Source organism: Chelonia mydas, chromosome 25 (assembly GCF_015237465.2).
Source record: "Chelonia mydas isolate rCheMyd1 chromosome 25, rCheMyd1.pri.v2, whole genome shotgun sequence".
Taxonomy (NCBI): domain Eukaryota; kingdom Metazoa; phylum Chordata; order Testudines; family Cheloniidae; genus Chelonia; species Chelonia mydas.
Window position 1 is genome coordinate 581,218 of NC_057858.1, and position 25,321 is coordinate 606,538.

Here is a 25,321-nt window from a genome sequence, read left to right on the forward strand (position 1 = left end):
CTACCCCTTGGAGGCTGGGACGTCATGTGGGGCCAGGGGAGTCAGGCCCCTTCACGACTCCAGGGGGGAACAGGGGGAAGCTCACTTAAAAATGGAGCAGAGTGCAATTGAGGGGAGGGGCAGCTGCCAGGTGGGGTTGGGGGATGCAATATGCTGCCAGGTGACTTGGGTTGAGTGTAGGGCTGGGGGCACAACTGGGTGGTATAGGAAATAATCACAACGAATGCCTCCAAAATGCATTTTTTGAAGGTTAAAATCTAAAAAGCTGTCTAAGAGCTTCGAGGAGCCAAAGGGGCTGCTGGACTCCCATTGAAAGGTGTCCCCTCCCCACCACCTAGGAGCAGAGGAGAAGGAAGTGGGGGGAGGGGTGCGCGCGCACGCGCACACACACACACACACACACACAGTATCGGTGAGTCACAATAAGAGACAACAGGCAGTTGGAGGATCCCTTTGTAAGAATGCAGGGAACCACTGCTCTAGGTGCCCTGTGGCACCGCACACATTTCATACACAGCTCTAATTAATCCTCATTGCAAACAGCATTAGTGTGCACTCACTTGAATTCCGAGGAGTGATTGTCCAGCAAACCAAGTTTGTTCAGCTCTTCATCAATCACTTCCATGACATGTTTTGGCACTACCAGATCCTTGAGCCGCTCTCGGAATTTCTCCTCTATGGCATCTTTGTCCTCCTTCTCTAAGCCTAGCTCTTTCTTGATAATCTTCAGTTGCTCTTGAAGAAGATACTTGCGATGAGTCTGCTTGATCTTCTCCTCAACCTAGACACAATGTGCACAGTAACTTTAAGCTGTTATAACTAACCCCCTCACTCCCCAACTCAACACCATATGCCTCCAACCACTTTCCAAAGAGATCTGAATGAATTGGGAGTTCCCCAGCAAGAGAAGATTCAAATACCCCTTGGAAAGCATTTGCAGTATAGTTCTACTCTAAGGCTCTAAGAAGTGACTAAGAGTAGCATTGCGGAGTCTCAAATTTATTGCATTTCAATTATTTCTTTGTCACATGCGTTCATTTTAAAAGTAAAGGTGGCTCCAGCAACTTAACAAGGCATCATCTATTTCCCAGCTCTTGGAACTAGAACTGAGGCCCTTTCAAAGCTCCAATATCTAGATCACACCCCTTTCTTACCCTTCTTGCATGTTTTGTAAAAGTCAGTCACAATTCTTCATTGAAATTAAAGTCATAGAATATTTACATGTGCAATATGAAGTTTTTGTAGATTAAAAGTGACGTATACCTGTCAAAAGTATACATAAAGTACTACACTTCCTTCGATTTCTGTCCACTTTCTCATAATTTACAATGCATGTCCAAGTAATTAATGCAAGTTAGTGAGGTTTTTACTTCACAAGACTAAGTACAGACGACACTGTTCAGTTGCGAGACATGAGATGCCACCACATAACTGCTATTACTTAGTGTTCATCTATATTGCCGTGATGAGTGCAGGATAAGAACTTGTAAGACAGGGAACGTGCCCTGTTCCTTTAGAGCCTCACCTCCCGTCCAAGACGCTGCTGGAGTTTGCTCAGCTCATACTCTTTCTTCAGGAGAGAGAGGGCCTTATAAAGCCGTTTGGGAATCTGAAAAAAACAACAACCCAGCAACAAACTATGTCTTCAGACTCATCACAGGCCTGTCAGCACTTGACGAGAAAGGCTACTGCCTAACAACAGAGGCTGATGAGCTGTCACAATGTTCTCCCGTGAACCTACAACTCTCCAGCATCCATAGGTCTGGTGAGACTGGTGCAAAATAACTTCTCCATTCACAGGCTGGAGATAAGCATGTACAGAAGCACATCCAATGGCTTCAATGCATAAGATAACATGACACAATCAATCTGGACAGCCAACATCCAGCAATATGGAACTGATGGGAAAACTCAGCTGTTTGCCATCAAACCAGATGCAATATATTCCTCTCCAACCAGTGGGCAAGCCACCCCTCACTGATTCTACGGTCACTCAAATGCAGGAAAGAAGATAAAGATTTGTTTTACCTCTCATAACTCAGGCTGATAACAAGGGATGTATTTTCAAAGAAGATACAGAGCTAATGCCCTCCTGCAGTGTTCCACCCCTCCCGCAAGGATACAATGTGATAAAAAGGAATAACTCCTTAATGCTTTAACACTTGGCAAGGGAGCTCCATTTTGTGAGACCACTGGATTATTCCAGTCTATGATCCATTTTAAACAGATTTTGTTTCTTTTACCTAATACAGTAAGTGTCATGAGATGCCCACTTAGCATTACCATTCCAATTTAGCTTGCAATGGAGACCATCTCTGGGTGTGTAACACACACACAGATTTAATTGTCCACTGAAATCAAGCCATAACCAAATGCAAAGCTAATGTGTCCTCAGTGTAGACACTAGAGAAGTCATGACAAGTAATGATGCATCTGCTTTGAAAGAGGCAGCTATATGAGGGGATTCATCAGTTTTTTCATCTTACATTGGTTTCTTCCAGGATATCCTGCAGCTCATGCGACTCGGCCCCTGTTAACGCTGCACCCATGTCACTCAGATAGATTGGGTTATCTACCACTCGTTGCCCTGCCTGCATCATCTGAAGCACCGATTCTCTGAAAGGTCAATTAGAAACAAGAATCAAAACGTCTAATAAAAAGTAAATGGTTTCTTTGATTTAATATTCTAAGAATACAGTACTCTCCCATTTTCCCACATGGCCTAGGGAGCAGCTGAAACTTTTGGATAATTGGGCCTTCGGCTAAACAGGCATGCTATTTTAATGCTTTAGATGCAGCATAGGGCTACGTGGGGACACTATTCAGAAAACTGAAATTATACCGTATTAGAAATTCCTCAATACAACCAACAAGACAGGAGAGACGAAACAGCAATTCAGCTTTCCATCTCAACCAGCGCTCATGGGGTGACTAAAGTGAGGAATTATTGGTGGCTCAGCCCAGTCTTAATGCAGGCAGGATCTATGGAAGTGTCCCCCACCCAGCTCTGCAGCACCCCTGCATCTCAGGAATCCTAAGCCTAGCTTGGCAGTTGTGGCAAGCTTTTGTTGTAACATGTCTTAGACTAAGACCCATGTCAGGTGACCAAGCTACATTTGAACCCAGGTCACCAGTTAAAGTTAGTGTTTTTAGCCCATGCACTCGTGAGCCTCCCTCCTAGACATTTAAGTTTCATATCATGCCCTTTATTATCATCTTGTTCATTAAATCTACTTCCATCCTGAAGCTACATCTTATGTGGGAAACTCTCCAGTTACTGCTGTCCTTTGGTTAGGCTACAGCACGCAGACATTTACTGAGTCTAGAAAAAATGGCTTCAAAGTACCAAACATGCCTGAGAACTGCTGAAAGCCAGAGATAAAGCAGCACAGGGTAAAGGTACCTGTAGAGAGGGTTCAAGGCAATGATGTCCCGGATTGTTTTGACAATTTCTGCAGTAAGCGCCTGTTAAACAAAACAACAGTCTGAAACCCACAAGTTCTGAGTGAAAATGCAAGCACAACATTGCTCCCTCCTCCCATGTCAGGGCCCAGAAACACCAGTAAGCTGGGCAGGAGTCCCTGCTGCATGTGTCCATTTAACTCTGGTTGTTGGAGGAGGGCAAGCGTCCTTAACATTTCCCATCGTTCTGGGAGGTGGGGAAGGATGGCTTGGAGACTGGGCTCTTGCATGGAGTGAACTCTCCCACACCCTCAGGTTGGCCCTTCAGACATGACCCTTGAAAGAAGTTATAATCATTCTTTAGCCAAGCTAGTTAAAATAAATGCCCAACAGGATACAAGCTATTACATGGGATGCACGCACAGCATAATCCATCCTTACAGTGATGTTAATTAGGGGCCAGGCATTCTGAGCAATAGAGATGTTGCACTGAGAAGGGTCATCGTAATGGGATTAACATGCAGATACATATATTAGGACTATGAGAACCAGGCACCTTCCATGGGGTGAGATTATGAACAGACAGTATAATAAACCTGTAAACAGCACATGCAGGATATCCCCAATAGCTCTGGCACAGATCTGGATACACACACTTGCAGCACTAGGCTTGTGTGATTTCTTCACTTACTTTAACTTCTTCTGTGATCTGAAAATCTTCGTGGACAACATTATCCACTTCTACCATGAGCACTTCTTCTGGCGAGGCAGCCACAGGTTCTAGCACCAGCTCCACGGTTTGGTCCTTTGGTCCCTCCTCTTCTTCAGCCTCTCTCTTGGAGCGCTTCAGCTTCCTTCTTGCTTTCTGTTTGTTCTCAGGCTCAGATTCCTCAGGCTCAATCTCTAGTTGCTTGTTTATACGAATTCTGAAGACCGAGAGAAGACAGCTGTAGCCAGCACCGCAAGTCTAACATTGGCGTATGCAACTACCCTACTAGGGGCAGGGTTACTTGCAGTCTCTGGATTATATATTATGCTTAGGTGTCACTCTTTCTCAAGTCTCTATCAGGAACACTGAAGATTGATTTAACATAACTAAGAATCAGGCAGCTGTGAACCCACATGGGATTTGCAAAGCAAATACCAGAAAGAATAAACTGAAGCATGAAAGAGGTAAGCTGGCTGCTGAGTTAGCTCCTTTGTATTTCTGCCCTACATCAAAGTGGAATTAGATTTTAACATTTTGTTTTGAAGAACCAACCCCTTAAAGAAAGCACAGCTGGATTTGAAACTGTGACCCTTGGCTCCCTCATCACATCCTGGTCTAAGTATAAGGATGGACACACTTAGACTGAAATCTTTTCATTTGAGGGACCATCTCTGCTATATGTCTTTGGAGAGCTCAGCACAATGGAGCGGGTGCCACCACAATGCAAATCAGTAAAAAAGTAACTTGAGATCTCAAAGATCCAAAGGCTTTTCCAATCTGGTTGTCTATTTTACTAAATTTATAGCACTACAAAAATAACACCTATTATAACAGTGGGATTATTCCCCCGGACTAGGCAGTCCATTACCCTTGCCAGAGGATATCACCCAGACTGTGCTCCCTCAGACACTAACCCTATCTGTTAGATCAGAAACTTCCAATCCCAGGAGTGGGAGATCTTCTGGAGACATGTACCCCCATTCCATCAGGAATAGAGTGGGGCAAAGTGCAGCACAGATTGTAAATACAAGATTTCAATTTTAAGCGAACACTTAGCTGATAACAGCAAGCTCCCCAAAGAGACCTCGGATGGCACCCCATGACCCTCTTCTCCTCATTACAAGTGCAATAACAAGAGCTGAAGGATGTGCCTGCCCACCAAGAATGGCAGACACATGCCTGGGCTCTGCAGCAGATGAAGTTACCTTCGGTGCCCCATGACAATCATGCGCAGCTTGTCTCCAAGGTCCTGCATTTCATGGATCTGGACAAAAGTGCCTGTCTGGTAGATTTCATTCAGGTTTTCCACCACGTCAGATTCATTGCTGATAAAATTTAAAGGTAAACATTATGTAAACATGAGACAGACAAGGTAGGTGAGGTAATATTTTTTAGACCAACTTCTGTTGGTGGAAGGTACAAGCTTTCGAGCGACAAAGAGCTCTTCAGGTGTGGGGAAGGAAGCAGTGTGTCTGAGTTAAATTTGGAACAGACAATCCAAAAGGGTAACATGTTGGAAGAACTCACATTACATTGTTATGCATAAAGGACTTGAGTGGGCAATTAAGGGTAGCAGGCAGTGTGGCATGTTACAAATAGCTGTAATGAGCCATAAAACCCTGTAAAATCCATGGCTTTTGGTTCTACCAGAATTACGAATTTAAATTCCCAGACTCACCTTTTGAAGATGTTGAGCAGGTTTCCCTTGAGGACAAGTAGTGAAAGATTAGATATGGGATGTCACTTTGTGAACAACATTTGCCCAAAGGTGATATGGTGTTTTTGGCAACTCTCTCCCTGAAACCCAGCACCTGGCCCCTATGTATTCTGTTGTTTTTTGGGAGGTGGGGGAGTGGTCCTTCTGAAGCATCAGAGATGGCCACATCTGGAGATGGGACACTGGGTGGGGTGGGCCAGGGCTTTGAGGTGGCACAGAGCATTCTCTCTCAGATGCTGGCTGGCTGGTTCATGCTCAGGTCTAACTGATTGCCATATGCCCCAGGTCAGATGGGCAGTTTTTCCACTTTCCTCTGAGGCATGGAGCACAGGCCACACTTGCTGGGATTATTTAGATATATCTCACTTAAACCCTGCCATTGCAGAGGCCTTGGGCACTGGGGCACCTCGGTCCTGCCTATTCTCTGCTGGGGCACATAACAGCTTAATCTTCTGTGGGATGTAACATTTGCATCTAATTTTAGATGCAGGGTTTAATGTGCAGGTGCTGGTGGCCTGTGATATACATGAGGTCAGACTAGAGGATCTGGCAGTCCTTTCAGACCTTAACCTCTACTGTTATGTTTACAGTGGTGCACACACTTGTGTACTTACCCACTCATATGCTCACGCACGTATTCCCGTATGCTGTGCTACACACTTAAAAGCTGTGACACTGCTCCCCATATTCTTCATAGTGATATCAGGATGCTATGATTGTAGCATAATTATTTTATGCAAGGTAAGTCATGTGAGGTGCCACTGGACAAGTTATTTGCTGAATATGATTGTCCTATTTGTATGCATGTATCATTTTTGTATCTGAAGTTATAAATACTATGTATCTGTACTTCAAATGTAGTTACACCTGGATAACACCCACTAGACAGATGCTTTCAGTCTAGATAATGGGTGAGGAAGGGCCTGTTCAGGACAGTGGGCCACCAGAAAGAACAATAGGGCCTTAGGAGAAGCTTATCTCCCACCTGGTGAGCCTTCCCGAGAACACTACAGACAGCCTGTGAGTGACGGTTGCTATGACTCTACAAGGACATATGACCAGACCACATGACTCTGGACTCTATTTTGGGGTGTTTATTTTTCCCCACACACACTGGTCTGGGAACTGGTTTTGGAACAAAGGGTTCCTGTCATATCTAAAGCAATATAAGGTAGGGAGTGACATTGTCAGGGTTCCCGCCCCACTCTGAACTTTAGGGTACAGATGTGGGGACCCGCATGAAAGACCCCCTAAGCTTATTTCTAGCAGCTTAGGTTAAAAAATCCCCAGGCACAAATTCTCCCTTGTACCTTGGGTTTAAGTAATGCTGCCACCACCAAGTGATTTAACAAAGAACCAGGGAAGAGGACCACTTGGAGTTCCTCTTCCCCCAGCAATCCCCCCTCTTCCCCCACACCTCCTTTCCTGGGGAGGCTTGAGAATAATATCCTAACCAATTGGTTACAAAATGATCAAAAGACCCAAACCCCTGGGTCTTGGGACAATGGAAAAATCAATCAGGTTCTTAAAAGAAGGATTTTATTTAAAGAAAAGGTAAAAGAATCACCTCTGTAAAATCAGGATGGTAAATACTTTACAAGTTAATCAGATTCAAACACAGAGGATTCCCCTCTAGCCAAAACTTTAAAGTTACAAAAAACCAGGATAAACCTCCCACTAGCAAAGGGAAAATTCACAAGTTGAAAACAAAAAGGTAATCTAACGCGCCTTTGATATTACAAAAAGAGTAAGTAAATAAGGCAGAGACTTGTACAGGATGGTTTATAGGAGGAGGTTTTTTGACCTGATGCTTCTCTGCTTTTCCCAGAGAACACACCACAAAGCCCCCCCCCCCAAGATTTGAAAGTATCTTCTTTCCCCATTGGTCCCTTTGGTCAGGTGCCAACCAGGTTATTTAAGCTTCTTAACCCCTTAAGGGTAAGGAGGAATTCTAGGCTACCCTTAGCTGTATGGTTATGACAGACATCATTTAGGCCTCTTCACTCCCCACACAAGACGACTTCGGAAACACCTGAGGAATAAAGACTGAACTGGGAGAAGTGCTGAACCGAGGCTAAAGGGATTTCTAGCCTGTGTACAAAACACCTGGGGATTCCAATCTGCAAAGCAAGTTTACTGTATGCCTTAAGAATCTACAAGTCTGCCTGTACCATCAGTTAGGGTGAGAATCTGCTAATTCATGTCCAATCTATTTAGTATATTAAGCTTAGTTTGCATTTTTTGTTTATTTGCTAGGTAATCTGCTTTGATCTACTTGCTATCACTTATAATCACTTAAAATCTACCTTTTGTAGTTAATAAACTTGTTTTTGTTTTAATCTAGACCAGTGAGCTTTGACTGGAGTGCTTGAGGAAAATCTCTGCTTGGTTACAAGTGTGGATTGTTCTCTTCACATTGAGGGAGAGGCGGACCGGGTATTAAACCCATATACTGGCCAGATTTGACCAGGGCAGGACAGTACTGCTCTGGGGTCCCAGCCTAGGATGCTGGTGGTTAGAGAACCTGCATAAAACTGCAGCTGGGTGTATCCCTACCTGTGTGAATGCTGGTGAAAGTGCAGGATGGAGGGTGTTGCAGCTTGTCACAGGCTGGTGGGTCAGGGGGCTCAATGGTACCCCAGTTCCAGATGACAGCTCGGGGGGAACCTGGCACACAAGCTATTACACATGTATATTTGCATCCACTCTGCCACTTTTTTGCTACGCACCTTTAGCATTAGAATTTCAGGGGTAATAACCCAGGGTTATGTGCATCACAAGAAGACCCTCTAGGAACCACCCTGCAGTGTGTTATTGGTCCTGTCAGATACTTTCACACATTTGTTGATGTCAGTACCCACTCACCCTTTTCTCCTGGCCAACTTAGAAGAAGACATGGAGCAAGTGACTGACAATGCATTTCTGTCCTGCTCCTTTTTTCAGGACAAACATGTGCATTGCAGCACGCAACTGGCAAGAATCTCAGGTGAATGTACTCAGACCTTTCTCACACGCCAAAGATGGGTGACCAGAAAGGTGACTGATGCACTGTCACCCTGTGAGACAAAGAAGCAAGAAACTGCCAGTGTCGTGACCATATGTCCAAGGGTGGACTGCTGCCTCTGCACCAGAAAAACCAGCAAAGTGTGGTGAGGTCACATTGTCTTGAAAACTTGGGATCATGACCAGTGGCTGCAGACTTTCAGAATGAGGAAGCAGATGTTCATGGAGCCCTGTGAGAGCTGGCCCCAATCCTACAGGGGCAGAACTCTGTTTCAGAGACCCATACTGATGCAGAAGCAAGTGCCAGCTTCCAGAGAGCAGTAGTCAATGCTGGACAGCTACCAGTCAATCACATACCACTTCAGAGTGGGGAAGTCCACTGTCAGGCTTGTGGTAGTGCAGATTTGGGTAGCTATCAACCCTCTCAAACCCATGGCCAGAAATTATAGCTGGGGTCCAGAGAATAGGGTTTGCATGGAGGCCATTGACAGCTCTCAAATCCCCAAACTCTGCCCACCAAAAGGAGTGAGAGAGAATGTCAGTTGAAAAGATTACTATTCAGTCATTCTTCAAGGCTTAGTAGATCACCAAGACAGGTTCGTGCACACTAATGTCAGACCCACAGGAAAGGTTCATGATGCCAACGTGTTAAGGAGACTGAGATTGCACTTGAAGGGGTAGTAAAGAACTTTATTCCCCAGAAATGACATGGGTCTATATGGTGTCTCTGCACCCAGAGTTATTCTGGGGGACCCGGAGTACTGCTCCTACCCTGGCTAATGAAACCCTACCCTAACCAATCCAGTTGAATTCAACTTCAAACTAAGCAGCTGCAGGAGGATAGCGGAGTGCACCTTTGGGTGGCTGAAGTCTTGTTAGCTATGCCTACACAACCGACTGGATGCCAATGTGGCCAATGCCATCCGCATAATGTGGCCAGCTGTGTGCTTCATAACATTTGCGAGAATAAAGGAGAGTACTTTAGGACAGAGCGTGCACAGGACAGGACTGGCGTGCAAACCCTTTATAGTCAGCATGATCCAGTGAATGTTCATGCTGGTGCTGGATCACAGCAGGCCAGGGAAATCCAGGATGCAATTCATGCCTGTATCTTGGAACAGCAGGCAGAGTCACCGCAGCCTGGTCCCAAACTAAGCACCAAACCCTGTACAGGTGCTGTAAAAAGACAATAGGGACCATTCCCATTCACTTGTGTTTCAATTAGCAGTTTAGTTCCCCTCCTGCTGATGGTCATTAGTCGTTCATTTAGGTAATGACTTGTTATGGGTAGTTGGGACAGGGCACCTCCACAGTTATAACATCTTCTGCTGTGTGACTGTTCTGTGATGGGTGTCTGCCCAGTTAAATTACATTCATTGTTCTTTCATTTTGTATTAATGGTCACAACTGTTAGCCAGACCACAGTTTAGGTGGGGATTAGTCAATGCTTGTAGGACCTGGAAAATAGTTGATGAAGGGGTTGGGAGGGGCTTTTACTACTGGCATCTGTGAGGTGTGCAGGGATAAGGGCACTTACAGGCTAACTATCTGTTACCCCATGGTTCAGAGTGGTCATGGGGGGGCGGGAGAGGGAGAGAAGAGGTTGAGGGGCCATTTTATCACTGTTCCATAAGCAGTGGCAGTTACTCCACTTTATTTTCCTGTTCTGTTTTGTCAAACCCATAGGAAACTTTATCCATTCTTTCCTCCTCCTTCCCCAGTTAATAAAGTTATGTTATTTCTGTGTACACTGCACTTTCCAACTGTCTCTGATTGCTAATATACCTGGACAGAGAGGAGTTTGGAGGGAAAGAGAAGACCTGGCAGTTTTCTACCCTGGAGAGTTACCCAACTCAAGGTACCAACTGGTAGGGCCCAAGCCAAAAGGAGGTGAAGGGAGGCAAATTTTACCCTTTCATCACAGCCTGAATGAAGGGTCCACACATACATAAAGGAAAATAATATTTATTGAAACTAGTATATGTAACGTAACTCTGAACAGTTTTTCAAAAAGGAACTTTCACAGAATGGATCAGACTCCCAGGAACATTAAACTTTGAAGCCTATGACGCGAGGTCCTTGGCTTGGATCTCCCCTTCCCGCAGACAAGCGGGACAAACGGGGACAACTCCTGCCCAGGGTTTGAGAGCTGACATATGCTGACCTTCAGGCACTGTCTTGGGCTCATTGTTTGCCTCCTGCTCAGCCACAGCGCTCCCCTGGGAGGGGTTTTGGTTCAGCATGCTGTCCCTGAAGTCCTTCAGCCTCCCCCTTGACATTAGAGGGGTAAGGGCCTGTTTGGATCCTCTGCCTGAGCAACACCATGGCCTGTAGGAGAAGTGGCAGATGGGGGATGAGGAGGAAGGTGCCAATTCCTGGACCCTGGTAGTGGCTATTGTGTCAGGTGGGACCCAAATCCTTTCCACACCACTTGTGCCAGGAATTGCAACAGGACATGCTCCTGGTCCCTTCGAGCAAGCTCCTTTTCCTTGTACTCCTGACTCTGGGAAAAAAGAAGTGTTCCTCCTGCTCAGCACTCCGTTCCTCCTTTTCCGACAGTTAAGCTGCTCCTGGCTTCTGTTGATACTAATGAACAGTGTCCTCCTTCATCTGCCCCTACTGTCCCTGAGCTGCTGCTGCTCCTGGCCCCCAGGAGGAATGGGTTCATGCTCCTCAGCCGAAGGACCTGCCTAGTCAATCACAAGGCCAGCATTCTATCATTTTCTTTCCTTTCGAAGGGTGTAAGAAATCCCCTCCACATAACACAACTTAGTTGTTGACGCTCACAATATAGATACTGTTCAGCATTTCAGGAATGATTGTTTCATTACCCTTCTTTCTTAGACAACTTTTGCAGCCTCCGAAAAAAAAAGCACCTGCTGAAAGCGGTAGGTAGCATGAAATAATAGTTTTTAAACATTTACTGTCTTTAAATTTGTGATTGGGACGGTGGGTGCATTTATTTCAGGGGATAATGTTAACCATTATGTCTTCTTTCAACGCTGGCCATCATTTCGATGAAACAGGTCTGAAAATAACCAGACTGAAAAAGGGAGGTGTCTTTCAGTCCCATGGTGGGGACCTAGCAATCTCTGCCAGAGAGATGTTTGAGCTGCTTCTCACCTCTCTACATGTCGCTGAATGGAAGGGATGGTGAGCTGGAAAGGTGGACCAAGCACATTTGCACTGCCATTGAACCTTAAGAACCAGCTGGAGTTTCTGCTGCACCAGAAACATGCAGATGTGCGCTTATAGGACTAGAAGGCAATCTGAACAGAAATAGACTATATTCTAAGATAGCTGATGGAGACTGTGGAGAGGGAGAAGAAAACCACTGCGAATGCCGAGCCACCACCAAGTGGACCCCTGCAATTGCAGGTTCATTAAATCTGGGCCCCTTTGTTCAGCAAAGAGCCGAGACAGGAATGGAGAAAAAAAAAAAATCACACAGCAATTGTACTTTGTTCCATGACCTTTCCAATCAAGACCACAAGCCACTTGCCTCCCCACTGCAAAGGGACGCTGCATTGTGTCCGTGCAGTCACCAGAGCAGAACTCCCCTCCACCCACCTTTCCTCCAGCTTGTGAAGCATGGCTCCAAGCAGGGAGACCCCAGACACCAGGACAGATAACCGCTGTCCCACTCCTCGGAAAAGCGATTGTTCCCCTTCCTTCTCCTTCCTGTACGTAACTAACCAGCCCTGACACTAACCCACCCCGGTATGGCTCCTGTTTGTGGAGAGAAGGATGTTACTGTAACGGAAGTTTGATATCTTGAAGGACAAAACAGTTGCAATTTTGAAGAACCATTAGTCTTGTACAAATGCCCTGTCCTCCACTTTGACCTTTCTACCCCCATCCTTGCTGTCCGCCAGTTGGCTGATGAACTCTCAGACCCAGGGGCAATACGATAGTTTGCTGATAATCTGTTCAATAACTTCTGCCATAAGCTTTATGGTGATTCATGGTAATTCAATAAAATGTTGAATGTCTTGGTCGGGAACCATTTTGGGGTTGGGAGGGGAGTAGCCTTCCAGTCCTGCATGCAGCCCTGGAGAAAGAGGGAGAGGATATTGGCGGGGTGGGTGGGATTTAAACTTACCAGCCTGGGGTTCTGGTTCCTGGTGAGTTTTGGGATCCTCTTCTGGCTCATCCGGAGGGGCTTGCTGAGCTGGTTCCTCAGGCAGAGGTGCAGGAGGACTTGCTCCTCCTCCGGGTCTACTGGGGCTGCCACCTCCACAATCCCCATTAACTCCTCGCCCTGGGTTTAGATGATGACACCCATGGAACTGTGTCCAGTTGCCAGTACAGACGTGGCTGTAAGACGATGAGGCCTGTGAGGTTGAGGAGGGGGTTGAGAGTCACCTCAGGCTCTGTACTGGGGGCCCTAGAAAGCACTGGATCCAACTCCTTGAAGAAGGGGCATATTGGAGAACTCCTTCTGGAGTGACTGCTGGAGTCTTTTGCCTTTCAGTTCCATGGCCTGACATGTTTTATCCGTTCCCAGCATTGAGCCAGTCGGGTGAATACCTACCTGCACCAACCTCTCTGAATCTTCCTGGTAAAGATGGATGTTCTTGGTGCTGTGGGAGAAGGTGTGGACAGTGAACTCCAATCACACATTGATGAGCAGGTGTGCTCAGCTGACCAGGTGGCAACTCTTGGAGCAGATTCCATGTTCGGTTATAGTGGTGAAAACAGTTCTGTGGAAAACTGTTCTGTAGTCGTCCGCACAGAACTGTTAATAAAGGTGGGGGTTTGGGACCTTTATAGATCTGGGTAAGGGTCAAGCAGGAAAGGGTTAGTGCATTGTGGGAATGGGAATGGAGAACTAGGATCCGGTACACACATCTTACCCCCATTCACACTACAAAATGACATGGCGTATTCATACTCATCGTGCTAGTGTTCTTAGAATCATAGAATATCAGGGTTGGAAGGGAGCTCAGGAGGTCATCTAGTCCAACCCCCTGCTCAAAGCAGGACCAATCCCCAACTAAATCATCCCACCCAGGGCTTTGTCAAGCCTGACCTTAAAAATATCTAAGGAAGGAGATTCTACCACCTCCCTAGGTAACGCATTCCAGTGTTTCACCAACCTCCTAGTGAAATAGTTTTTCCTAATATCCAACCTAAACCTCCCCCACTGCAACTTGAGACCATTACTCCTTGTTCTGTCATCAGCTACCACTAAGAACAGTCTAGATCCATCCTCTTCGGAACCCCCTTTCAGGTAGTTGAAAGCAGCTATCAAATCCCACCTCATTCTTCTCTTCCGCAGACTAAACAATCCCAGTTCCCTCAGCCTCTCCTCATAAGTCATGTGTTCCAGTCCCCTAATCATTTTTGTTGCCCTCCACTGGACTCTTTCCAATTTTTCCACATTCTTCTTGTAGTGTGGGGCCCAAAACTGGACACAGTACTCCAGATGAGGCCTCACCAATGTCAAACAGAGGGGAACGATCACGTCCCTCGATCTGCTGGCAGTGCCCCTACCTATACACCCCAAAATGCCATTGGCCTTCTTGGCAACAAGGGCACACTGTTGACTCATATCCAGCTTCTCGTCCACTGTAACCCCTAGGTCCTTTTATGCCGAACTGCTGCCGAGCCATTCGGTCCCTAGTCTGTAGCGGTGCATGGGATTCTTCTGTCCTAAGTGCAGGACTCTGCATTTGTCCTTGTTGAACCTCATCAGATTTCTTTTGGCCCAATCCTCCAATTTGTCTAGGTCCCTCTGTATCCTACCCCTACCCTCCAGCGTATCTACCTCTCCTCCCAGTTTAGTGTCATCTGCAAACTTGCTGAGGGTGCAATCCACACCCTCCTCCAGATCATTAACGAAGATATTGAACAAAACCGGCCCCAGGACCGACCCTTGGGGCACTCCGCTAGATACCGGCTGCCAACTAGACATGGAGCTGGGACTTCCCCCGATCGCCATGAGTTTTCAAAGATAATGGCCAATGGCTCTGCAATCACATCCGCCAACTCCTTTAGCACTCTCGGATGCAGCGCATCCGGCCCCATGGACTTGTGCTCATCCAGCTTTTCTAAATAGTCCCGAACCACTTCTTTCTCCACAGAGGGCTGGTCACCTCCTCCCCATGCTGGGCTGCCCAGTGCAGTAGTCTCGGCGCTGACCTTGTTCGTGAAGATAGAGGCAAAAAAAGCATTGAGTATATTAGATTTTTCCACATCCTCTGTCACTAGGTTGCCTCCCTCATTCAGTTAGGGGCCCACATGCTCCTTGACTTTCTTCTTGTTGCTAACATACCTGAAAAAACCCTTCTTGTTACTCTTCACATCTCTTGCTAGCTGCAACTCCAGGTGTGATTTGGCCTTCCTGATTTCACTCCTGCATACCCGAGCAATATTTTTATACTCTTCCCTGGTCATTTGTCCAATCTTCCACTTCTTGTAAACTTCGTTTTTGTGTTTAAGATCAGCCAGGATTTCACTGTTAAGCCAAGCTGGTCGCCTGCCACATTTACTATTCTTTCTACACATCGGGATGGTTTGTCCCTGTAACCTCAATAAGGATTCTTTAAAATACAGCCAGCTCTCCTGGACTCCTTTCCCCCTCATGTTATTCTCCCAGGGGATCCTGCCCATCAGTTCCCTGAGGGAGTCAAAGTCTGCTTTTCTGAAGTCCAGAGTCCGTATTCTGCTGCTCTCCTTTCTTCCCTGTGTCAGGATCCTGAACTCGACCACCTCATGGTCGCTGCCTCCCAGGTTCCCATCCACTTTTGCTTCCCCTACTATTTCTTCCCGGTTTGTGAGCAGCAGGTCAAGAATAGCTCTGCCCCTAGTTGGTTCCTCCAGCACTTGCACCAGGAAATTGTCCCCTACACTTTCCAAAAACTTCCTGGATTGTCTGTGCACCACATTATTGCTCTCCCAGCAGATATCAGGGTTACTGAAGTCTCCCATGAGAGCCAGGGCCTGCGATCTAGTAACTTCTGTGAGTTGCCAGAAGAAAGCCTTGTCCACCTCATCCCCCTGGTCCGGTGGTCTATAGCAGACTCCGACCACGACATCACCCTTGTTGCTCAGACTTCTAAACTTAATCCAGAGACTCAGGTTTTTCTGCAGTTTCATACTTGAGCTCTGAGCAGTCATACTGCTCCTTTACATACAGTGCAGTTCTTGCCCCATGCACACCTCAAAACCAGTGTTTCTTTGGTTTAGATGTGGAAGGGAGGGGGTTCTGGCACAACCATGCACACAGAACCCTGTCCAGTCACCAGTGCAGACACAGCGTATGACATTCACAGTCTGTGTCTGAGATATCCAGTCTGGAAAAGGTGGTGAAGGAGCAACAAACTGAGGCAACAGTGACTCCTTAAACTCCTTGTCCCTAGAGTCTGATACATAATGGTGTGAACAAAACAACTAGTATGTGGTCTCCACTCAAAGTTCTAATGAGTACATGGAACCTTTTACTTACCGTTGACCAACAGTTAAGGACTTTTCTACAGAAAGAAAGCCAAGACCCATAATTCTCTACCAGCAGTAGCAATGGTGGAAGATGTAGCACAGTGGTAAAAAAAGGTAACAGACAGGGCTCAACCCTTTTTACCACTATGCTACATCTTCCACCATAGTCACCACTGAGACAATTAATGGACTCAGCTTTCCTAGTGCACTCCCAGCACAATCATGCAACCTCATTAGTATTTATACACAGAAAGAGATATCACTTACTTGTCATCTTTCTTCAAAAAGACACCAGCATAAGGCTGGGCAAGGCGAACTTTTCTCCTCAGCAGCTCCACCAGCTTCTTATTTTTCACCTAGGATAGCAATGAGTTTTAAGTAAAAATTCAGAGCAGGCTTCGCAGAAGCTTTCAGCTCCTGTCACACAGGAAGGATGGGCTTGTGGTTACAGACCAGGACTGAACTAGGAAATCTAATCTGGGCTACCTTGCCAACTCTGGTACAGACATCCTGAGACCTTCAGCAAGCCACTCGAGTTCTTTCTGACCCACCAGTCACACACACAGCTGTGAAGCACGGCTGTTGGGTAACACTGTGATACACTAGCTTTTCTTGCCTGTACTGACACCCTACACAAGCAAGAAAAGCATGTTGGAGAACCTTGGGAGGCTTCTAAACTAAAACATGGTTACAACATGGGTTCTGGTTTCCTGTAAAACATGAAATCAAGAATAGGAATAAGGGGTCAATTTTCCCCATGGCTAAAGATTAACAGTGAGTACTACATAGTTCCATACTAGGTCCAGGCTTGTTTAACATTTATTGAAAACTCAGAAAAGGGAATGAGCAGCAAGGCGGCAAAATTTGCAGATGACACAAATTTGTTGAAGTTAGAACATCAGAAACACTTAACTAAACTAGATGACTGGGCAACACAATGGCAGATGAAATTCAGTAATGGTAAGTCCAAAGTAACACACTAAGCTTTCTTGGGGCCCAGTCCAAGGCTGTGGAACGAACTCCCTCAGGAACTATTGGGCATCACAAACTTCTCCCAGTGCACTTCTTTGACCTGCCTTCTCTAACAAATATATAGCAGCATATACACATACAAATTTTAAAATCAATGTACTCCCTGCACGGACTTGTCCGTCTAGGAAGAAGATGAGAAACACGTGACATGTTAGTTACATTCCTTAATCCATTACTGAATGGTGCTCAAATACTACACTGATGAGCACAGTACAAGAACCTATAGAGAACGGAACAGACATCTTTAAGGCAAATTTGTTCTCTTGGCTATTTGGAACGTATCTGCCCTTCCTAGACAGACATTGGGCACAGTGAGTACTGATGAATATTGAGAACTACAGCAAGGGAGGGAATTTCTCAGTGTGTGTGTTAATTCAGATTCAAGCTAGGTAAAGATACTAAGGAAGTATGAGAGATTATTAAAAGGAATATAAATATTTAAGGTAAGTAAACATTAAAGTTTCCCTAGGCAGGTTATTATCATACATGAACAAAGAATCTCTTTTTAAAAAAATTTCACTTTGCAGCTTTTGTCTTACTACATCTTGAAAAAGGCAAAGAAACTTCCTCTCCTTCCAGTGCTCTTCCCCCTAGATGTGCAAGGCATACTGCTCCAAGCAAATTCTCCTATTCCATTCCTTAATGGCTCCACGACCAAAACAATAGCCATGAGCGCGCTCCAAAAATTAAAATAGTGCATGCAAAAGTGTGTAACTTCTGTTTGCCTTCTCTATACAACAGTCAGTTTTTAACATTCGCTGCAGAACAAGTGCTACTGAAAAACCAGTCATCGCAACTCTCTCACTATAGTGCTCCTGAAATTGAAGTGTTGTGCATATTCTACAATGAGCAATAAACTCTTGGTTGATCTAATGCAGTCCCTGTTTTGCCTTGATACTGCTATTTCTGTTAATCAACACTTTGCATACTGTCCTGCTATCGATGCCAGTGTAGGAAGTCTGTGGGACTACAGGGTTACCAAACCAACAAGAAAAATAAAAACCAGCCTTCAGAGAGCTTGAGTTTCAAAAAGATCAAGGCCAAAATCACATCCTTGCCTGTAAATGACATTGAGCTGTTGAAGTGAAATATAGTCAGGGAAAGGGAATCAGCTTCAATCACTCTCCATGCTATTCCACTCCAAATCTGTTCAGAATGGCAAACCTACAGTTTACAGCAGGTGTAGTCAATAGGCAGCCCACAGGCCATATCCAGACCATCAGACACTTTTAAATAGACTGCATGGACTGAAGCCGAGCAGAAGCAGGCAGAAAGAATGTTGCACAGGCAACCTAAATATTGGCATTTTTTTAACTTTTAAGTACTGGAATTTGCAATGTAAATAGGCTTCTTCTAACACTTATGATTAGGGCTCCATGTCTGTCACAGAGATTGCAGAATTCAAGGATTCTGTGACTTTCTAAGACTTCTGCAGCAGGAGCAGCCACAGCTTGGCAGCCCCTGGCAACGGTCCTGGGCGTGGCCGGATCAGCGGCAGCTCAGTGGCCCCTGACGCTGCTGGCCCTGGCCCTGCCCCCCCAAAGTGCCCCCAAGCAGCGGCTCTCCCCCAGGGTTTTCCCCCAGAGCAGCGGTGGCACACCCCTGCCAGGGGCGGTGGCTTCCCCCCACCACCCGAGCAGCAGTGCTCCCCCCGGACCCTCCCAGGAACGGCAGCTCCACCCCTCCAGCTGGTATTTATAGTATAAGTCATGGACAGGTCACGGGCCATGATTTTTTATTTATTGCCTGTGACCTGTCCATGACTTATTAAAAATACCCATGTCTAAATCGTAGCCTTAGTTATATCTTTTTTTTTTGCACAAGACCCCCAGCCTCATTCAGTGAAAAGATGGAACATGCCTTGGGAATTACATCAACTCTGTGTAATGACTGAGGCTGTTTGTAGGATCTCAGTCTCATTTGCTCTAGAAGTTGAAAGGCTTATACTAGGGCTGTTGATTAATCAGCGTTAACTCACACGATTAAAAAAAAAATTAATCTTGATCACACTGTTAAACAATAAAATACCAATTGAAATTTAAATATTTCTATTTTTTCTACATTTTCAAATACATTGATTTCTATTACAACACAGAATACAAAGTGTACAGTGCTCACTTTATTTTTTTATTACAAATATTTGCATTGTACACAAGAAAATATTTTTCAATTCACCTCATACAAGTACTGTAGTGCAATCTCTATCATGAAAGTGTAATTTACAAATGTAGATTTTTTTGTTACATTACTGCACTTAATGTAAAACTTTAGAGCCTACACGTCCACTCAGTCCTACTTCTTGTTCAGCCAATTGCTAAGCCAAACAAGTTTGTTTACATTTATGGGAGATAATGCTGCTGGCTTCTTATTTACAATGTCACCTGAAAGTGAGAACAAGCATTCACTTGGCACTGTTGTAGCTGGCTTCACAAGGTATTTACGTGCCAGATATGCTAAACCTTTGTATGCCCCTTCATTCTTCAGCCACCATTCCAGAAGACATGCTTCCATGCGGATGATGCTCGTTAAAAAAATAACGTGTTAATTAAATTTGTGTCTGAACTCCTTAGGGGAGAATTGTATGTCTCCTGTTCTGTTTTACCCACATTCTGGCACATATTTCATGTTATAGCAGTCTCAGATGACGACTCAGCACATGTTCGTTTTAAGAACACTTTCACAGCAGATTTGACAAAATGCAAAGAAGGTACCAATGTGAGATTTCTAAGGATAGATACAGCACTCAACCCAAGGTTTAAGAATCTGAAGTGCCTTCCAAAATCTGAGAGGGATGAGCTGTGGAGCATGCTTTCAGATGTCTTAAAAGAGCAACACTCTGATGCGGAAACTACAGAACCCAAACCACCAAAAAAGAAAATCAACTTTCTACTGGTGGCATCTGACTCAGATGATGAAAATGAACATGCGTCAGTCCGCTCTCCTTTGGATCATTATCGAGCAGAACCCATCATCAGCATGGACACACGTCCTCTGAAATGGTGGCTGAAGCGTGAAGGGACATATGAATCTTTAGCTCACGTGGCACGAAAATATCTTGCAATTCCGGCTTACAACAGTGCCATGTGAACACCTGATCTCACTTACAATGTCACCTGAAAAGAAGACGTGGGCAGCATTTTCTCCTGCAAATTGTAACCAGACTTGTTTGTCTGAGCGATTGGCGGAAGTAGGACTGAGTGGACTTGTAGGCTCTAAAGTTTTAGATTTTTATTTTTGAATGCAGTTATTTTTTGTACATAATTCTACATTTGTAAGTTCAACTTTCATTATACAGAGAACTTGTATTAGGTGAACTGAAATATACTATTTTTTTGTTTTTTACAGTGCAATTATTTGTAATCAAAATATAAGGTGAGCACTGTACACTTTGTATTCTGTGTTGTAATTAAAATCAATGTATTTGAAAATGTAGGAAACATCCAAAAATATTTAAATAAATAGTATTCTATTATTGTTTAGTCGCACGATCAATCGCTCAGTTACTTTTTTTAATCACTTGACAGCCCTAGCTTACACAGAACAAAGCAAGGGACTGCACAAAGAGAAAGGATTGTCCAGCAGTTAAACAGGTGAATGTCACACAAGAGAACTCAATTTTATCCCTGCCACAGAGTTCCTATGTGATGTGTATAAGTCACTTAAGCCAAACTTTCAAAGGTTGTCACTAATTGTGTTCTTCATTTTCTGGATGCCCAACCTCTGATACCAGAGTCCTGATTTGCAGAAGCATTGAGCACACACAATCGCAACAGAAGTTGTTTAGACCTGTGGCTGCTCAGTGCCTCTGGCAGTAAGGCAATGTGATCAGGAGGAATAAGCACACGGTTGGGAATCACTGACATTGTGTGGCCTCAGGCATCTGTCTCAGGTTCCCCAGCTGTACATTAGTAAGGCACCCAGCTACTACAGTGATGAGCACCTTAGAAGAGACAACGAGGAAATGAACAATTACATTTTTGGAGTAGTTCTATTTGTGTTAGTAAATAGTTTGAAGCTACACACTGAATGTTGAGATGAGGACAGAAGGAATACTTAACAGATGCCTCATCCCCAGATCACCATCCATCCAGTGCACTGAATGAATGAGGTATGGAACCTAGTATAGCATCACGTAATTAAAGGCTACCATTAATGCATACATACAGGCTTATCAGAATTTGATTTTTTAAAATAATTTTGAGGGATGATAATGTTCTTTAAAAAGAAAAGGAGGACTTGTGGCACCTTAGAGACTAATAAATTTATTTGAGCATAAGCTTTCGTGAGCTACAGCTCATAAACCTATGTTTAAGTCTTTTTTTTCCTATTTGTATCTATGTCAATATTCACAGCTACTTAATCCATAATTGTGTGTGTTTTTTAAAATGTTTATATACACATGTGGGAAATTACGAATGAATCAGACAATCCAGGAGTCGGAAAATTACTTAATGATAGTAGACACTGAGCTTTTTAACCATTAAAACACAAACTGTCATGACGTGTTAGAATATACAAATATCCTTAAGTCAAACCACTAAATTCTCAAGCAGCAATTTTATTGCTTTTTCTGTCTGTAAATTTCTATCATCATCCATGGAATTATTTTCTCATAGATTTGAGTGGGTGTATGGTGAACTTGACATTTACCAACACTTATTAATAAAAATTGAATCCTTCCAGACTTACCGATTTTCAAGGGGGCAGAATGAGTGTTGCACAAGAAACCCAAATTCTGGCATTTCCTAATATTTGAGTGTTTAACTTTGAAACCCAAACATTTTAATATAGTATTTATGAACATAATTATGATAACCATACAAGAATTAAAAGTTACATTGGTCTGACTCTTGATATTTTCACTCCAAGATTAGCATCAATAAAACTGTCAATACAGCACTACCAGGTGCTAAGAATCAATATTTACACATTCCAAATGCTTAATATCCACAAAATAAAGTCCATCTATCCTCCTGACTCAAACAGCATATTCAGTTTCAGATTTAGATGTGTTGTTAAACACCTGCAAATCGTGTGATAAGAGTGCCAAACCACACAGCTGTACAAAAAAGTAGGACATATTCCAAAGTGAACGTGGCCAGGCATATAACTAGAAAGGCCACTATCACAGTCAGCATGCCCCAAAACGTGACACACTCTCTCTCTGAGGTTTCTTTGGTGTTTTCTGACTGAAAGATACAAACATAAAAATAAGTAATTGTCAAGGCTCCTTCCCCACTCTGAACTCTAGGGTACAGATGTGGGGACCTGCATGAAAGACCCCCTAAGCTTATTTATTGCTTACTAACTCTTTACAGGAGTTCTGACCTGCATTCCTGCTCTGGTCCCAGCAAAAGCATCACACAGACAGAGAGAACCCTTTGTCCCCCCCCCCCAGCAAGCTTTGGAAGTATCTTATCTCCTCATTGGTCATTTTGGTCAGGTGCCAGCGAGGTTATCTTAGCTTCTTAACCCTTTAGAGGTGAAAGGGTTTTTCCTCTGGCCAGGAGGGATTTGAAGGTGTTTACCCTTCCCTTTATATTTATGACAGTAATAAACTATGGAAATGAGACTCATCACTGCCACTTTAAGGACATCAGGAATACATCATGTTCACATACATGTGAACATGTGCACCCAAGGCTGAATCAAGGACACAATCACTATGGTAATAAAAACAGATGAAAAGAAGATTTACAGTCAGCGTAAGCACTGACATTCAAGGACAGCCTAAAATTTACTTGGTAAATCTAGCTGCAGTGCAATCTCCAACTGCCACAAGTTGGTTTTACATAGTGGTAAACAAGATGAACAGCTGGAACTGGGAAGAGATAAAATAAACTAACTATGCAAGTCCTCTGCCTCTCGGTCCAAGAGGCTAAGCAAAGTTCTCTCTGGACTCCTGTTTTTGTGCCCTGCCTAGTCACATGGCCCTAAGTGTACCCCTCTCCTTCCTTTAACCTTCTTTTGACTTATTCAAGGCCACATTATAGCTCTGCCACAGACTTGCTAACAGAACCCAAGAATCCTGGCTCCCTGTCCCTACTAATGCTTCCAGTCTTAGGCTTGTCTACAGCCAAAAGTTGTTCTGCTTTAAGTATATATGAGATGGCAAATAAGCTATGCTGGCCCCTAAAATGACCCATTACCCCAGTATAACTGCAAGCATACTAGGAGTTGTACCAGTATAACTATTTCATTATAGAATCACACCCCTAACCGAGGGCATGGCTATACTGGAAACTTCAAAGCGCTGTCGCAGGGGTGCTCCCATGGCTGCGCTTTGAAGTACGAGTGTGGTCACGCGAGAGCACTGGGAGAGAGCTCTCCCAGCGCTCCTGGTAATCCACCACCACGAGGGGATTAGCACCCAGTGCTCAGAGCCTGTCTACACTAGCGCTTTGAAGCGCTCAGGGGGGTGATTTTTTCACTCCCCTGAGCCAGCAAGTTAGAGCGCTATAAAATTAAGTGTAGACAAGCTCTGGGTTACTCTACCAAATCTGTGCATAGACCACGGCACAGCATCAACTGCAATAGGTGACACCTTAGAGACTAACCAATTTATTTGAGCATAAGCTTTCGTGAGCTACAGCTCACTTCATCGGATGCATGTAGCTCACGAAAGCTTATGCTCAAATAAATTGGTTAGTCTCTAAGGTGCTACAAGTCCTCTTCTTTTTGCGAATACAGACTAACACGGCCGTTACTCTGAAACCTGCAATAGGTGGGCTCCCAGAAAGGAATGCTCATCTTCTACATGACTAGGATGCAGCAAGGGTGGGGTTTTAACATGACTTTGACAGTCCACATCCTCCCATTCTAGGCCAGCAGAGAGCTCCTCTCCCTCCGTGTGGGTCCAGAAGCTTTAGCTCAGGTTGCAGGGGCACAGGCCTCCGGGCCAGGCAATCTGTCTCCCCAGAGCTGGCAGGGTGCAAAGGAGGTGGGAGGGTCTGTGCCCCCGCAGCACGGCCCCTTTACCTCCACGCATTAGGCAAAGGGTAGAGAGGCGCTAGGGCCGACCCAGCGCGAGGGGGAGTCCGTGGCTCGGCCGGGAAAAAGGAAGCAGTGCGCAGCCCTGGGAGAGCAGAAAGGGTCCCAAGTGCTACGATGAAATGGAGAGCGGGGCTGCGGGCGGTGAGCGGGGCACACGGGATGGCGTCCCAGACCCCAGGCATGAGAGCCGGGCAGGCACAAGGGATGGGGGGAGCCGGGCGGCTGTCGCCCGGAGGGGCGCGCCGGCTGCCCGCGGAGTCCGGCCCCCGTTACCTCCAGGATCTTGATGAAGCGCGGGAAGACGGGGTTGCGCGTCACGGCGATGAGCGGCACGTTGGGGAAGCGCTCGGGGATGAGCAGCGGGGTCAGCGCCGTCATGGCCGGGGGGGCCCCGGCGGGATCGGCCCCGCCGCCCCCGCCGTCCTCGGCTCCGCCGCCCTCCAGCCCGTCCCCGCCGCCCAGGCCACGCAGGTGTCGCCGGGGCCCGACGCTGAGGCCGGCGGGGGGGGATGGGGATGGGGCCGGGCCCCGCGGACCCCACAGCGCCCACGGAGAGGCGGAGGAGCAGGCCGCGTACAGCCGCCGCCGCGCTAGACCGAGCGGGGCAAGGCCCCCGGGCAGCCCCGGCCGCCAGCAGCGCCACAGCCGCAGGTAGCGGGCCACTGCCATGCCGCCGGCGCGCGCTCCCCGCCCCCCAGGCGGTCGCGCACATATGACGAAGCACGCGTCTCCCACAGGGCCCATCGCTGCGCGTGCGCAGAAATGCCAACTCGGGTGACGGCGCCAATGCGCAAGCGCCGGGAGGGAGGTAGCGTGCGCGCGTGGTACGGTGGGCCCCGTCCCCGTCACGTGATCCGTCCCTTGTCGTCAAGTTCCAGCTTCTGACGAAGAGCGATCAGGGCACCTCGTGGGCGTTGACTCCCGCGGCACCCGCCCCCCTCAACGTCCTTGGGCCACTGCCTGGCCCCGACCCCCAGCTCCCTCAGGACCAGCCCCACCTGGCTCCGCCCCCAGCTCCCTCAGGA

General features: G+C 45.9%; 1 protein-coding gene across 2 annotated transcripts in view; it reads right to left on the reverse strand.

Moving 5' to 3' along the window:
• The window catches only part of LONP1 (lon peptidase 1, mitochondrial), a 52,328-nt gene extending 27,329 nt beyond the window's left edge, over positions 1-24,999 (reverse strand). The window contains exons 1-8 of one of the 2 annotated variants that reach the window (XR_005223318.2): positions 24,570-24,999; positions 16,539-16,627; positions 5,317-5,436; positions 4,094-4,328; positions 3,404-3,465; positions 2,487-2,616; positions 1,526-1,609; positions 561-781 (exon numbers count right to left, since the gene is read on the reverse strand). Coding sequence is in view for 1 of the 2 variants with exons in the window: in XM_007059628.4 (XP_007059690.3) it covers positions 561-781; positions 1,526-1,609; positions 2,487-2,616; positions 3,404-3,465; positions 4,094-4,328; positions 5,317-5,436; positions 16,539-16,627; positions 24,570-24,965 (1,337 nt within the window). In the remaining variant the exon portion in view is untranslated. The remainder of the gene's footprint in view (positions 1-560; positions 782-1,525; positions 1,610-2,486; positions 2,617-3,403; positions 3,466-4,093; positions 4,329-5,316; positions 5,437-16,538; positions 16,628-24,569) is intronic. The other variant, XM_007059628.4, reaches the window with a different exon arrangement.
• Positions 25,000-25,321: the final 322 nt, after the last annotated feature.